At 44.5% G+C, this 16,410-nt stretch overlaps 2 protein-coding genes across 2 annotated transcripts; both read left to right on the top strand.

Moving 5' to 3' along the window:
* The first annotated feature begins 5,063 nt into the window (after window positions 1–5,063).
* Window positions 5,064–6,032, top strand: LOC107115019 (olfactory receptor 11G2-like). The gene has a single exon (XM_015416627.1). It carries the CDS (start codon window positions 5,064–5,066, stop codon window positions 6,030–6,032), a length of 969 nt encoding a protein of 322 aa, XP_015272113.1.
* Window positions 6,033–10,861: 4,829 nt separating this feature from the next.
* LOC107115018 (olfactory receptor 11H6-like) lies at window positions 10,862–13,513 on the top strand. Its single transcript, XM_015416626.1, has 2 exons — window positions 10,862–11,071; window positions 12,572–13,513. The coding sequence occupies exons 1-2, from the start codon at window positions 10,862–10,864 to the stop codon at window positions 13,511–13,513; spliced, it is 1,152 nt and encodes a 383-aa protein (XP_015272112.1).
* The last annotated feature ends 2,897 nt before the right edge of the window (window positions 13,514–16,410 follow it).

The raw sequence follows: 16,410 nt of genomic DNA, 5'->3' as shown, positions 1-16,410 counted from the left end.
CATACAGGGAAAATTCAGGTGCCCAAGGAGTGCTTGGAACTCCTTCAGGGTATACTTCTTGCTCCCACATGAATACATGAAGCGGCCGTATACTGAATCAGACCGTCAGTCCATCAAGTTCAGTATTGTCTACTCTGACAGTGGTTCTCCAGGGTTTCGGATTGAGGCCTTTCCCATCACCTACTGCCAAATCTTTTAACAGGAGATGCCAGGGACTGAACCTGGGACCTTCTACATGCCAAGTAGATGCCCTACCACTGAGCCACAGCCTCCCATCACAGCTGGTGAGGACAATCACTATAAGGGTGATGATAAGCAGCCAGATTGCCATCCAGCACTCGGGAGGTGCCATGGGTGAAACCCAGTAGGATCCCCAGATACGTTAGCAAAATGGCAGGGCCTTCACTTTTATCCTGGGTTTGCTGTATCTTGCCTTCAGTCCTCAAGACCGGGAAGGCAGCAAAATGGGAGGCACAGAGAGGACTTCCCACTGCACCAGTAATTAGGCAGTCATCCACCCAGCAGCAGCCCAATAAATGCAGGAAGGGTGAACCATTTCCCCTCCCCCATGATAACTGATAGGCAGCAATCAATAACCTCCAGAAACAAGTGGTCAAGTTCCATGAGACCAGAGGTGAAAAGCTGAATCCGGCCCAACTAATACTACAGCAGAAGTCAAATAGTTCCATCTGCCCTTCTTGGAGGCCTCATTACTTGGAAAAACAAACAACATATAAATTATTGCTTCTCTCAGTTGAGGCAATTAGTCTCTGAGGAGATTGTGTTTAGACGGGAAGAAAAAGGACTGTAAATAAGTGCCCAAGATCTGTTCATTTCCTGAAGGAAAACTTCTGCAAATCTTTTAAGAATGGTTTCGTACTCCATGGAGGACCCACAACCGAGTTTCCTGCCCTCAGCCTGCTCCTCCATCTCCGCCACCAGAACCGGTTTGAGTCTTGAATAGTTGCCCGTGCGCTACTGAGGTACATCGAAGCAGAGAGAGATTGAGAAGTCCTTCTATGAGCCTAGTTTTGATAACAGTGCCATCGGAGAGGAAGACTGGTCAGAAAGATTTCAGGGTTTTTGTTCCTGCTTCCCATTCACACAACGGTTTGATTCAGACAAATCTATAATGCTTTTTAAAAATTATATAACTAGACATTAAAATGAAGGGTGGGCAGAAGAAGGAACACCATTTGCACGTCTATTAATTTCCTGCGGACTGCCTGTTGTATGCTACATAATGCAGTTTTGGCAAATAGTTGCAGAATAAGAGGACTTCCCGGTGATTCAGCAAGAGATGCATTTAAATTAGGCTGCATGTTTCCTACTGACTTATCAACGGCCATCTGTACAAAGAGCGGTCCTTAGCTCAGTATCAGCAGCATCCTCTGTGTGGAAGACAACTCATCTTCTCAAGAGGTACTTTGACCATACCAAGATTCAGATGGAATGGAGTTCATTTTGACCCCACCTTTCGCCCTAGTGAGGATACAAAGTCGCTTACAACAGTCTCCCCGTCTCCATTTTATCTTCACTCAGACCAACCCTGTCAGGTAGGTCTGGCTGATACGGCATGACTGGCCCAAGTTCACCCAGCAAGTGTCCATGGCAGAGTGGGGTTTCGAGCCTGCATCTCTCAGGTCCTCGTCTGACACTCTCAGTACTCCACCATTCTGGCTCTCAACATTATGGAAGTTTCTTTGGGAGGCATTTCTTTGATAAGGGATGTGGCCATGGGCAACTCCTACGCAAACACAAAATTATAATTGGGTGGTTTGTGAAGGAGGTCTTGAAGAAGAAAGGGGAAGCCATTAAGCCTGGTTCCAGATCTCTGTTTCCTGTAGCTTTTCACTCTCTGTTCAACTCTTGGGAAGTGTTTTTCCCCCCCTCTCCGGCTGAACTGCAGGTGAGGATTTCCTCCTCAAGCTTTTCTTCACTCTAAGAGGCTTCCTAAAACCCAGACTGCAATGTTACTGTTTGAGGGGAAGGCAGCAGCTGTGAGTGCTCATGACCATGCATGAGAATGTTATACAAATAGATTCCCCGTCAAAAAAATTGAAGAAATTTATAGTGGTAGCAGATTTATAGTATAGCATAGAGATTTATAGTGGTAGCAGTGAGCCTGTACATGGACACTGTACCAAGGAGGCGACTTGTAGTATGAATGGGAATATAACGATTTTTTAATGAGGAAAGGTTAAAGTGCTTAGGGCTCTTTAGCTTGGAGAAACGACGACTGAGGGGTGACATGATTGAAGTTTATAAGATTATGCATGGGATAGAGCAGGTAGAGAAAGAGGTACTTTTCTCCCTTTCTCACAATACAAGAACTTGTGGGCACTCCATGAAATTGCTGAGCGGTCGGGTTCGGGTGTGATGGGCGAGCGGTCGTTCTGGCTCCCCCAATATTGCAATAGTACATCCCCACTGATGGACCTCTGCTCCATGTGCTTATCTAATTCCCTCTTGAAGCCGTCCATGCTTGTAGCCGCCACCACTTCCTGTGGCAGTGAATTCCGGTATAGATAGGAACTTTCGGTCTGGGGCAAGGGATGCTCTGTATTCTTGGTGCTGGGGGGAGGCAACAGTGAGGGGAGGCTTCTAGTGCCCTGGCCTGACTGGTGGACCTCCTGATGTCACCTGGTATTTTTGGCCAGTGTGTGACAGAGTGTTGGACTGGATGGGCCTTTGGCCTGATCCAACATTGGTGTCTTCTATGTTCTTATTTATTCATATTTTTCTGGTTTTATAGATTTTTCTCCTAAGTAAGATTTTATTAGGATGTAATGAAGGCCTATTAAATAGTAGGCCTTCTTCTTGTAGGTTAGATTGATTTTCTAGCTGATGCTAGCAGACAAGAAAACAACATTCTTTTGGTATAGAAGATAGGCATAGAGTTCATGGGTTTTGGTTGTTTAGGGTAAAAGTTTGCAGTGTCTGGGTCAAAAGGGATTTTAGCTTCATATCGGGGGGAAAACACCTTTGTTTGGGTAGGAAGAATCCTTGGCCAATATTATTCAGGTTAGGTTAAGTAAACATTTTAAGAGATTATTTAGACACACCTTTCTTTACATTTGACCAATAAGTGGATTATTACTCACATGATGTATCGTTCTTTACAACCAATTATGCTTTTTGAATGTTATCTTCATGACTATGTCATTTCAAGTATAAAATTTCAGGTACTTCCTGATTGTGTTCAGAAAGCAGTCAATTTTGGATGGGCTGGTTTGGCCTAACTGTTTTCAGGTGTCTTGATTGCAATTAAAACACTAAGACCTTCCTCCTCATTTTGACTTCAATTTTTTTGACTGAGTATCTATTTGCATAACAAGAAGAATTCACACGGTTCTGGGTGACGGTCTCCCTCTCCCTGCATATGCACCTAGCCATATCAGCTTCACTCCTGAGGGATAATGATTTCTGTATGTGCATACCTGACTAGCCATCACTGTGCTAGGGTAACCCTATTTGGGGTGACCCTTGCAGCAGAGAGACTGAAGGTTCTGACTGAGGCCAAAAAGCCAAGTAGTGACACAGTCGTTTGAGAGCCAGTGTTGTGTAGTCGTTAGATGACTGGACTAGGGTCTGTGAGACCCAGGTTCGAATCCCCACTCTGCCATGGAATCTTGCTGGGGGACCTTGGGCAAGGCATACCATTTCAACTTAACCTTCTTCCTGAGGTACTGGTGAGGATAAAAAGGAGGAGAGGAGAACAGTGGGAAGCCACGTTGTGTCCCGACTGGGGAAAAATAGCAAGGTATACATGAAGTAAAAAAAATAAATGCATAATATGTATTTGTTATTCCATTAAAATATCTTTGTTTATACTCAGTAAAATATATTAAGAGAGAAATTGCAACCTGCCCTGACCTGGATAGCCCAGGGAAGCCCAATCTCGTCACATCTCGGGAGCTAAGCAGGGTCGACTCTGGCAAGTACTTGGATGGGAGACCTCCTTGGAATACCAGCAGTCGGGAGGTGGGGGCAGGCTTTATTCAGCTACCTCTCTGAATATCCTCCAGGCCCCCAGTAGGAGTCAGTCACTCAAGGTTGCCATGTCTTCCAGGTGCGCGCATGCACATATGAAGAGAAAAATTGCAACTAAGCAGTCTTACACCTAAGGAAGAGGCGTCTTCAGGTAAAAAATGGAAAATGCATACGCATGTTGCTAGGTGAGGTTATGTGTCCCCTTTTATTTTTACAATGAATTGGCTTTCCATTATTTGATCTGACACTGTGTCAGCAGCAAGGGAGAGGGAACCAGTATCTGTGGCTAGGGGAGGGCAGATTCCTGGCTATACTCAAAGTGCTTTTGTCCTTATTACGTTCTACACTTTGTCATTATTGGGTTCTACATTATGGTGTTTTGCAGAATTAAAAAGTCCCCTTTCTGAGGAACTTACAATATAACAATTTGGCACAAAGGAGACCTCAAAGAGAGGCAGAGATGGAGACGAATGGGGAAGAAATTGTGTGAATTTTAGTTCTATATGCCTTGCTTTGGCTTCTTGAAGCTGTGTTTCTATAACAGATGAGAAACTTATTGCCCTGGGATGTCAAAACTCAATGTGGTGGAAGACTTTGTTTGGAAATATGTGTGTTACAAGATCATTATAGGGTTAATGTATTTACCTTGTGTGCTATTGTTTAGATTGACCTGGAAGGCAACCTGGCACAAAGCCGATGGGAAGAAAGCCTGGGAAACTGGAGCCTACTTACTAACAATTATTAGTTAAATGTATTCAGGTCATTTCTTTCTAGGGGTCAAGAAGAAAGAAGAATCTCCATTACTATCTGTCTGTCTGTTGCAAGCATATAGTCCTAAGTGTTTGTTGTTTTGTAGATTTCCCGTGTACCCTTCCCTTTAAAAATAAAGATTTTTACACAGAAAGAAAATGCCTCCTCTCCAGTGAACAAAGATCCATTGCAAACTCTGAATATTCAACTATTTTTACCAAATTTTCCAACAGACTTCACTGACAGGCAATCTTTAGCTAGACAAGCAGACATGAAGGCAATATTTGCTTCTGCTATGTGATGATGTCATCTGATTCCAGATGGAGATGGGCCAAATGGACAATGGGACCACAGTGACGGAATTCATTTTGCTTGGATTTGGAGTCAGCCAACAGGAGCGGTTCCTGCTCCTCATCTTTTTCGCCATTCTCTATGTGCTCACATTGGCTGAGAACCTCACCATCATCATACTGGTGGTTCTGGACACCCACCTGTCCCGCCTTCCCATGTATATCCTGCTGAGCAACTTCTCCTTGCTAGAGATCACTTATGTGAGCACCACTGTGCCCCGGTTGATCTTTGATCTGACAACCCCTCAAGGCGTCATCTCTTTCAGGGACTGTTTCTTCCAGTTCTACCTTTTATTTTCTCTTGGTACCTCTGAAGATCTGTTCCTCTCAGCCATGGCCTTGGATCGGTACTTGGCCATCTGCCACCCACTGCGCTACCCACAAATTATGTCCCACGATTTCTGTTTTGCTCTGGTGATTGCTTGTTGGGGCCTTGGCTTCATGGCCTACATCATTCCAGTGACTATGATCTCCAAGTTGTCCTTCTGTGGCCCCAACATCATTGACCATTTTTTATGCGATGCTGAGCCCATCCTGTCCCTGGCCTGCCCACCCCTAGGAGTTACTCCCTTTGTCTGTCAGATGTTTGTTGATACTTTGGTTTTAAGCATTGTGTTGTTTATTGTGGTCTCCTATGGCACTGTGATTGTCACCCTGATGAAACCCTCTTTCAAGGGCAGTCGGAGGAAGGCCTTCTCCACCATATCCTTCCATCTAATAGTGGTGACGCTTTTCTATGGCTCTGTGGCAGCTATATACATCTGTCCAGAAGGAGAAAATCAGGCAGAGGTCACAAAAGCTGTTACGCTCTTCTACACTTCCATTACACCCTTTCTGAACCCCATGATTTATTGCTTGAGGAATGATCAGGTGAAGGAAGCCTTGGGCAGGTTGAGGAGAAGAAAGGTGTCATTACTGGGGAGAAATATTACAGTTTAAAGGGGGGTGAAGAAGACATCGTAAGCAAACTTAACTGAGAAGGTATTGTGAAAGCCTATTAATATGGAAGTCTGACTTGATCATCTCTCCTTTCCTGTGACCCTGTTTAAGTCTGGCAAGAGACATTTAATGGACTTCTTCCGGCTGTCCTCTAAGTATCTATGTCGAATGAATGACTGGTATTAGCATATTTTAGTAAGTCATGTTAAAGATGTAAATAGTTATGCTTTAATTAAAATGAAATTGAGACAAGATTCTCTGAGAGTATTCACTTGTGTACAATACCCCGCGATGGACTATACACATTGCTGGATGTATCTCTTGTCAGGAGATTAGTGATCTGATATAGGAAAAGCTAACTACATGCCTAAGACTTCTTAAGCAAGAGGGAGGGGAGCTTCAGAAGACCAGCTAGTGGAATAACAAACAAACCTGTACTCAAAATACACTAAGTACATGCAGCAATAACTATATAGAGGAATTTCACATTACCCGGTTTCACCCGGTTTCAAGCCGGTAATGATCCGTTTTGAAGTGAACTAGTACAGGGCTGCCATTTCACACAGGGCTTTCCCCTACCAGAAAAGAGCCGGATCAGAAGCGGTTTGGCCTTTCAGACTGCACCACTTTGTTTTCCTGCCATTTTTCGCCTGCGTGGGTGATCTCCATCTTTTTTAAAAAAAACATTCACTTTATAAAGCAAACGTTCCCCCCCCCCAAAAAAAGCTGATGATAGCCCGCACGGGTGAAAACGGTAGGGAAAAGCGCATTGGAACCGGGAGAGGAAACTGAAGACTACTTGGAAGTGGTTAACAGGTAAAATGCTTCAGCCCTGTTTCCTAAACAGGACAGAAGCGTTTGTGCCTGAAATTACAAATATATTCCGGAAGGGAACCGGTTCTCAAATGGTTCTGTCTGAAACGACAGACCAGAAACCTATTTGGGAACCATTCCTCTTCCGGAATATATCGTCTGTCTGAAATTCCTCATAGAAACCAAAGTCAATAATAATCCCGAACTCATATATATTATAATGGAATATCAATGTTATGAAGAGCAATTATCAAAAAGTGGGTGGTAACAAACTCAAACCCACAATAAGTCACAGCACATCTCCAGAGCAGCAGACATCCTTCATTAATAGAAAAAGCACACAAAAGCAAAGAATTGCTTATATAAATATGGCAAGTCCTTGAATCAGTCCAAATATCCATATGTTGTGGCTTGTAGAAAAAGATCCGTCCCAAATGAAAACTATGCAGTTCCTGATAGTCAGCCTTTCGGACATATTCCTTCGTCAGGTAAATCCGGTATGTCTTCATTGACGTATAGCAAAGACACTTCTATAAATGAGAGGTATTTTCGACTTGTAATGAATATGGAGCAGAGCCTAATTGAAATATTTTGATCTGGACCTCGTTTATTTGTCATCTTTTATTTGCCTCTGTAGTGTAAGGTTTTTCCCTCTTATTTTTAGATATACAGTTTTAATGATTTTGTATTTGTATTTTAATACTAATTGGAAAATGTTTAATTTTTAAATTATTTTATTGTGTTTGTCCCTTTTGGTTCTGTATTGGTGGAATCTTGTTGCCAATGCTCCCTCTAAGCTGTGGAGTCTTGTGAGCAAAAGTACTACTTTGTGAGCTCCTGGCATTAAAGTTGTGAGCAGGCGATTTGGCTACTGCATAAATTAGTTTGCTCTGAAGCCATCCTTCCTGAGCTAAGACAAAAAATGTATGAGCTGGAGGCTAAAAAACTGTGAGCCAGCTCACACTAATTCAGCTTAGAGGAAACACTGCTTGTTACTATGGCTTTTTTTTTTTGCTAATGCAATAAAGACTGATTGGTTGATTGACTCTCTGTTTATTGTTACCAGTTTGCCACAGAGATGTAGATTTAGAGCATCGCTGAGCTACATTAATACAACATGACATGCAAAGCCAATGGGTTGGATCCAATCAACTTTTCTGCTAGTGATAATAGGACGAAGAGCTCCCCTTTAACCATCCAAAAAGGCTATGCTGGTGATCGTGGGATCTGCATGAACAGAAAGCATGTGAGATGGAGGCTTTAATAAAGAGGGGAACTAAGAAAGACTAAGCAAAAACATGGCTGGATCCAACCCAACCTGTGGGGGGGGGGTAGCACTTTCTGGTCCAGCTGCCAACCCACATATATAGTTATGTATAAACAGGCCCTGTCAATTTACAAACCACATCTGTGTTACTGATAACCTAACGTCACAGGTCCTCAATGTGGTGCCAAAGGGTGCTATGGTCCTCTCTGACACCTTACCTGGCAACTGCCAAGTGTCTTCAAAAAAGTGAGTGGAGCCAGGTGGAGCTCTTGCTTATCATGGCTTCTGATTGGCTATTGGAGATCTGACTGGCTGTGCAGATTAAACTAGTATTGCTTTGTTGGCAGTGGCCACCACAGTGCTGGTTGTCTTCTCACACACTCCTCTTTTCCAGGGTATTTTTAAAATTACTCCTCTTCTCCTCTGCACTTGGACTCCCTCTGAGTGTATGTGTGGTTCTGCTTCCCACTGCAGCCATTTGCGGTTGGCTTATCCTGCTGTGGCAGCCATTTTGTTGTTGCACCAACCACATGCCAGAATTCCAAAGGTGCCCACAGGCTTAAAAGGGTTAGGGACACCTGCCTTGTGTGCCCACAAACTTTGCTTAGGTACTGTACACATGCCCTGAGGGCTGCACTGAATAGTTTTTTGTATAGTATTCGGGGTACATATTTCTGTTGAATGCCTCCAGGTGGACCAGCAAAAGCAATAGCTATCTCCCCAAGTGCTCATTAAGCATGTCTGATGGCATAAACAGATATTATTTCATCATCCATAAGAAGCCATTTATTTTACTCGTGTGTATGGGGGGATTCAAGGGGGGCAGCTGGAAGGGTAATAAGCAGCTCCCCATTCCATTTCTCCATGGAATTTTGGAGAAAACAAAGACCTAATAAGTTATTAAAGTTCTAATAAGTTCCTGGTTCTCTAGTGAATGAGTAATTGGTCTCCAAGAGAGATCTTGTTTTGATGGGAAACTCTCCTCAGTAGACCAGCACCCATTCATGTCTTGGATAAAGCTTCAGTAAACAAAACCCAGAATAAAAGCTCCTAACCCAACACCCAGCTATTCTGCTCAAACTAAGCCATCATCAGTGTCGTCTCTTCTCTGTCCACCATTAAGACCACATCCAAACCTCAAGTGATCCAAGGAAATATGCCAATGTTAGGTCTAGTTCATGTCCCCAACTGGTTGAAGGCGAGCACTGTGCACGACTGAGTGAGGAACAAAATTCTGGACTACTAGACAAAAACAGTTGACATGAGGACCCTAGAAGGTGAGGTTCGCCGAGGCATATTTGAAAGAGAATGTGTAAGACTGTGATACATTCTGCATTCTCAGCAGACAAAGAATTGATTAACATTAAGATATTACTGCAGTAGTCACATGATTTAACCTAGCACTTACGAAACCAGGATTGGGAGAAGGAAGAACGTGATCCACCAGTAGACCACTGGGTAATTTCTGGGTGGTAAGCTATGGCCCTCTGTTTGCTGGGATTCTGGAAAAGAATGCTGGATTAGTTGCACTTAGGTATGATCTAGCAAAGCACTTCTTAGCTTCTTAGAAAGAAGTGGGAACTCTTTTTACTTAACACTGCTTGGCTATGTCCACTATGTCTGGAGACCATCCTGACTCTGCATTGTTGCTTTCAACATTTTAAGTATACGTTGTCAAAGAGGGTTCAAGTGAAAACAGGTAGAAGGTGTAGGGATGAAGTTTTCCCTGAGCTAAACCACTTGTTAGTAAAGTTCAAAAAACACTATCTGTTCTACTCCGTACTGCCTTCCTTCTTGGCACATTACTCCTGACCTACCAAAGCCTATATTTACAAATAAGGGTACTTATTGCAGGAACTCCAAGAATCAAAAAGAGTTTTTACTTCCTATTGGACGCAAGAAGACTAGCCTTGTCACCATTCAGATCTCTCCTCCAGATGGAGCTGGACAGTGGGGCCACCATGTAGGAGTTCTTACTACTGACCTTAAGCGGTGGACTTCTACTGGGTGGAGCAGCACTTTGAATGCTTCTAAGGTAAAGAAATGAACAAAAGAAAGAAGACTGAGGTGTGAAATGTAGAGGGATCAATCTTCAATAGATGCCCCAACCAAGAAAAAGATTTGGGTTTCTTCAATTAAATTTGGATAAAGCATTATAAACTGTTGGTGAAAAAGAGTGGGGGGGAGAGAAAGAGTTATTTCTGACTGCCCATCCCTGTCCCACACTCGTTTCTGAGAAGTGTGTGTTAACAATAGACTACAATCGTTTCCTTGTTTAATACTTAATTTTGAATAGAATATTTAATCATCAGTACATTTGCTTGGCACTTGTAAAAGGAGAGCTAAATCCCATGGATCAGCTACACAGAGTACCTTCTTCTGGGTATGTTTAAAATACTTTCCCCCCCCCTCAGCAATTGCATTCTCTAGGAGGGAGACAGTACGTTCATAATTTTCCCCCTAGATAGAGTAAAAACACCCAGGGGTGGCTTTTTACAATGAGAAAATGGGGAAGGAAGAGTGAAAGTATTTGCAAAGGACCGGTGGCGCAGGAAAGATGCCTGCAGGTAATCTATCTACGAACAGCCACAAGGCTGTTCAAGTCCCACCGTGGCCAGGGTGACCTCCCGGCCCTCGTCCCAGCTCCCACCTACCCAGCGGTTCGAAAGCTTGCAAGTAGATAAATGGGTACCTGCCTTAGGTGCAGGGGGGCACCCGCCTTCCGGTGGAGCGGCGATGGAGAGGAGTAATGGTGTCGGCGACAGGGCGATCCGGCGATTCAGCGGAGAATGGCGGCGTATCTAACATCAGGCAGCGAGTATTCCAAGGCGGGGACTGGTCCGGGGACATGGCGACACGACGGCACAGCTCGACTGGAGCCTATCAAGGACAGAGGCCGAGGAAGGGGCGCCATACAGTCACGGAGCAACGGAACTGCCCGGAAGGAGCCGCTGCGGAGGCAAGCCAAAAAAAGACATCTACTGTGCAGAATCAAAGGAGAGAAGATCCTCTGGGAGATCGACAAAGAACCAGCAGGGTGCCTAATAGGTATTCACCTCCCCCCCCCCCAATACTATGTGGCCCTAGTTAGAATTGGTAATTTGCAATGTAAACCGCTCAGAGAACCTTCGGGATTAGAGCGGTATAGAAATAAAATTGAAAAAGAACACCATTTGAAACAAATGTTAACAAGATAGGCTAAAAAAATCACACTAATGGCTTTTTAAGAAAAGTCTCCTTTTCTCCCCAAATGGCAAAACAAAGGCAAAGTAACTGTTGCGTTCTAAAAGGAACGGAAACTAGAAAATAATCTGGAACGTTAGTTTCAATCCAGTCCAAAACAACCCCATTTGGAAATGTAGCAGAGGGGTATGATCCAACCAGATATGCCAAAGGCAGCAAAGGAAAGAGGGGTCTCCCTTGACCATCCAAAAGGGCTATTTGACAATAATGGGACTTGCTTGGACAAAAGCCATGTGGGATGGGGAGCTGGATTAAATCTGGCTTCACTAGATGGACCACTAGACAGAGAGTGAGGAAGCTGGGCTGTACAGCTGAAACTTGAAAATGTCATCAGCCATAAGCTCACTGGACAGCTCTGGGCAAACTGCTCTCACTTCCTAAACTCCCTCCTTTATAATACGGGGACAATAAAACAGGCCCCCTTCTCAGGATTGTTGTAAGGGTTGCCCAGACAATGTTCTGTGTGTGTGGGGGGGGAAGCATTGTATATTTTATGGAATATATGCTCAGGGTTTTTTTTTAAGCATTCTGCATTTATGTAAATAAGTCTACGGGAGTGCTGCCATCTGGGGGAAGGAAAGGTTGGTGGGCAGAGAGGTTGGTGGGTTTGTTTGTGGAGATTTTCTGTGTGGTATTGCCTAGCAACAGAGAACAGGAGACCTGGCTGGATCCCTGCGGGGCAAGGGAGAGACAAAAGGTCCATGGGTAAGATAGCAGAGATTCTTCCCTGAGACAGCTATGTCACTTTTGTTACAATATATTGCAGTTTTCTGAGGAGAAATTATCATGTGTGATTCGCTGAGATCCTAGATGAGTTCTCTTTCCAGGCACCATCCTGAAACTATTATTTACCCGCCCTCTGAGATGTTTTAAAAATATTTGCTTCTGGAAAATGTAATCTTAAACATGAGAGAGAACTGCCCACCAGCACATCCTAAACAGCATACCTGCTTAACATTTTATGGATAGGCAGACATTCGATAGTTTATAACATAAGAACATGAGAAGAGCTCTGCTGGGTCAGACCACTGATCCATCTAGTCCAGCATCCTGTCTCACACAATGGCCAACCAGTTCCTTTGGAGGGCCAACAACAAGGCATAGAGGCGAGGCCTTCCCCCGATGTTGCCTCCTGGCTCTTGGATTCAGAGACTTAGTGCCTCTGAGAGTGGAGATTCCTTATTTATGTAATGTTGACTCTGTTATGTGATTCCAGATGGAGTTGGACAATGGGACCAGGGTGCAGAAATTCATTTTGCTGGGATTTGGCGTCGGGCAACAGGAACGGTTCCTGCTCCTCGTTTTCTTTGGCATTCTCTATGTAGTTACATTGGCTGAGAACATCACCATCATCACACTGGTGGTGCTGGACACCCACTTGTCCCGGCTTCCCATGTACATCCTGCTGGGCAACTTCTCCTGGCTGGAGATCTGTTACGTGAGCACCACTGCGCCCCGCATGCTCTTCGACTTGGCATCCCCTTATGGGATCATTCCTTTCAGCGACTGCTTCCTTCAGTTCTACCTGTTATTCTCTTTTGGTGCCACAGAAAATTTCTTCCTCTCAGCCATGGCCTTGGACCGATACTTGGCCATCTGTCATCCCCTCCACTATCCACAACTCATGACCCAAGAGTCCTGCTACCACCTGGTGGTTGCTTGTTGGATCTGTGGATTCATGGGATACGTTGTCCCAGTAATTATGATGTCAAAGATGTCCTTCTGTGGCCCCAATGTCATTGATCATTTTTTGTGTGATCCAGGACCTATTCTGGCCCTGGCCTGCCCACCCTTAGGGGTCACTCCCATAGTCTTCCAGTTTTGTGCAAATGTCCTGATCTTAGGCAATGTGTTGTTTGCTGTCTTGTCCTACGCCATTGTCATACTCACCCTGCTGAAACCCTCTTTTGAAGGCAAGCGTCGGAAGGCTTTTTCCACCATTTCATTCCACATAGTGGTGGTAACACTTTTCTATGGCTCTGTGGCAGGGATGTACTTAGCTCCCGATGGAGAAAATCAGAGAGAGACTGCTAAAGCCATAACACTTTTCTACACTTCTGCCACACCTTTTCTGAACCCCATGATTTATTGTCTGAGGAATGATCAGGTGAAGGAGGCCCTGCAAAGGCTGTCAAAAAGAAAGCTGAGATTTCGGTGAGGAAGGTGACACTGTTAAGTGTTGCAAGTAAAGGACTTTGCACTATCTCTTAACCTCAGGCTCCAGAGAAGGACTATAGAGAGTCAGAGTGACAAATAGGTCAGAACCTGTGCATCCCTTCTTTTCTACTGCTCTGATAATAATAATAATGCTTTCGATTGATTAATCGCTTTCCCCACAAGTGGGCTCAAAGTGATTTACAGTTACTTTTTAGACAGGGGACTAACAATGTCTTTCATAAGGGATAGGGAAGACAACATATAATTCATTTAAGTTGCACACGCTGTACTGCCCGGTGGAAATGTTTCTGGCTTGACTCAGTCATGTTCCAACAGCTGCATCGCCACACTGCTACCACCTGGCAGGAGCATCCCACTGCAGGGATTTTCTTAGCTGAGTAGATTCTTCCGCCTTCCGGGTCCAGACCAGGACGTCTCCAACCGAGAGCTAACACCTTCCCAGAAGGGAGTCGGTGTGCCCACCCTCTCTAAGGAGTGGTTCCCATTTTATCTACTCGCCGAGGCTTTCGAATCGCTGGGTGGACGATGAGCTGGGGATGACAGGCTGTCTGCTCACACCAGCGCGGGGCTCAAACTGACACAGTTCGGATGTTAAGACAGTGGGATATATCCACTGTGCCACCGCTCCCCTGATGCTGTCTCTTTGATGTGCAGATTGCTACTCAGATTGCAACTCTGATGGAATCTTCCTTCCTTCCAGCTACTATATTTTGTCTCTCTCCATCTTGTGACCCCGAGGGCAGAACAGGCTTTTCTGCATCTCCATCCATCCTAGTTTAGCTAGTGAGTTCAGAATACTGTCTCTTCTTCATCCTGTTCCTTACAATAAAGGATTCGTATGCGCTTAGTAAAATCCAAAAGGGTTCTCTGTGAACTTTATTTCCTTAAGCAGCAGATGGACACATATTCCACTGTGCATATGTGCCTTGAACACTCTGCTAAGTCTATCAGGAAGAAAAGGGAAACATAAAGAAAGTAAAATCAACTGCAGCATAGAAGTAAGGTTGCCAAATCCCAGTTGGAAAATTCCTGGACATTTGGGAGTGGAGCCTGGGGAGGGCAAGTTTTGGGGAGAGGAGGAACCTCAACAGGATATAATGCTGTAGATTTCACCTCCTAAAGCAGCCATCTTCACCAGGGGAACTGATCTCTGCCATCTGGAGATCAGTTGTAATTACAAGAGAGCTCTACATCCCACATGAAGGTTGGCAAGTCTACATGGTAGCCGTGGAGATTTTCTCTATCTTGGCCTCCAGTGCTGGGTTACTGTGTTGTATCTTTCCCCCCAAATGCTACATGATTGTTATGAGGCCTGGGTTGAACAAAAGAGAACAAATAATAGCAAGAAAACATTAATGAGTCAGGTTTAGGGGTGTGCAGTTCTTCCCCCGGTATTTTTTAGTTCAGATGTATTGGACCTCCCAAAATTTAGGATTCCCAAAAAATCCCGGATCAAATACTGGTAAAGGATTCCGATCAGAGATATTTTGGAAATGCTGATTTTTTTTTCAAGTCCAATAGACTAGAGAATGAAAAAACCAGAAAACAACAACACAGCAGCAGCAAAGCTGCAAAAAAACAGCTGGGAAGCGGGAGCACTTTAAAGTTTAAAGAGACTGCACAAGACAGCCCAAAACAGCTGAGCAGAGGGAACAGGCATTCCAGGCTGGCTCCGCTATTTTTCAATCTCCAGGGATTTTCGAACTGGGATTTGGCAACCTTATTTCTATACCGTAGGTTTTTTTGCTTTCTTTCTGTTTCCCTTTTCTTCCTGATATGATTAGTAGAGTGCTCTTGTTAGAGAATGAACTTGATATTTTGCTTTATGAACTATATTTATTGCTACACACAATGGACTGTGCATACACACACATAGGCTCAAAGAACTGTACGTTCCAAGTCACCTGTTGTGATGCAACACATAGAAGGAGCCTGCACAAGCCTTACACGTAAATAAGGTTTCAACTACCCAGTTACCAGCCTGGTGAATAATGATGAGGAGGATGAGGAGGATGAGGATGATGATACTTTCAATTTATTAATCGCTTTCCCCAGTGGGCTCAAAGCGATTTACAGTTACACATTTTAGACAGGGGACTAACAATATTCATAGGGATGATGATGATGATAATAATAATAATAGGGAAGACAACATATTTATTTTTAATTGCCCACGCCATCACTGCACGGTGTAAACGTCTTCTGGCTTGGCTCAGTCATTTTCCGAATGGCTGCTTGTCGACCAGGCTTCAGGACCCATATGTCAAATCGCCACACTGCCACCGGCTGGCCGGAAACATCCACTGCAGGGATTTTTGTTGCCAAGAAGTTCTTCCGCCTTTTCCGAACCTCGACCAGGACGTCCCGACCGTCAGCTAACACCCTCCCACAAGGGAGATTGGTGTGCCCACCCTCTCTAAGGAGTGGTTCCCATTTTATCTACTCGCCGAAGCTTTCGAATCGCTGGGTGGACGATGAGCTGGGGACAACAGGCTGGCTGCTCACACCAGCGCGGGGCTCGAACTAACACAGTTCGGATGTTGACAGTGGGATATACCCACTGTGCCACCTGGGGCTCGAACTAACACAGTTCAGATGTTAAGACAGTGGGATATACCCACTGTGCCACCTCCATTATTGCACACACCTCCATTATTGCACACACCTCCATTATTTTGAGCAGTAAGAAACAACAGCTTGGAGCAGAGACAGCCCCCCATTGCAGAAATAGTTGTAGTCACGTACTACCCATCACTGCTTTGTTCCAGCTTTGGTATTTCCTGCCAAATGGACATTTGGTTTACAATGGAATGGCCAACTTTTATCAACACTTCAATGGAGCATCCTGACTCCAAGGTTTTCACACCTGCCCAGACG

The sequence above is a fragment of the Gekko japonicus genome, unplaced genomic scaffold (genome assembly GCF_001447785.1).
Source record: "Gekko japonicus isolate JY-2015 unplaced genomic scaffold, Gekko_japonicus_V1.1 scaffold4672, whole genome shotgun sequence".
NCBI classification, from domain to species: Eukaryota; Metazoa; Chordata; class Lepidosauria; order Squamata; family Gekkonidae; genus Gekko; species Gekko japonicus.
The sequence above is the reverse complement of the archived record's forward strand: the minus strand, read 5'-3'. Positions and strand labels throughout refer to the sequence as shown.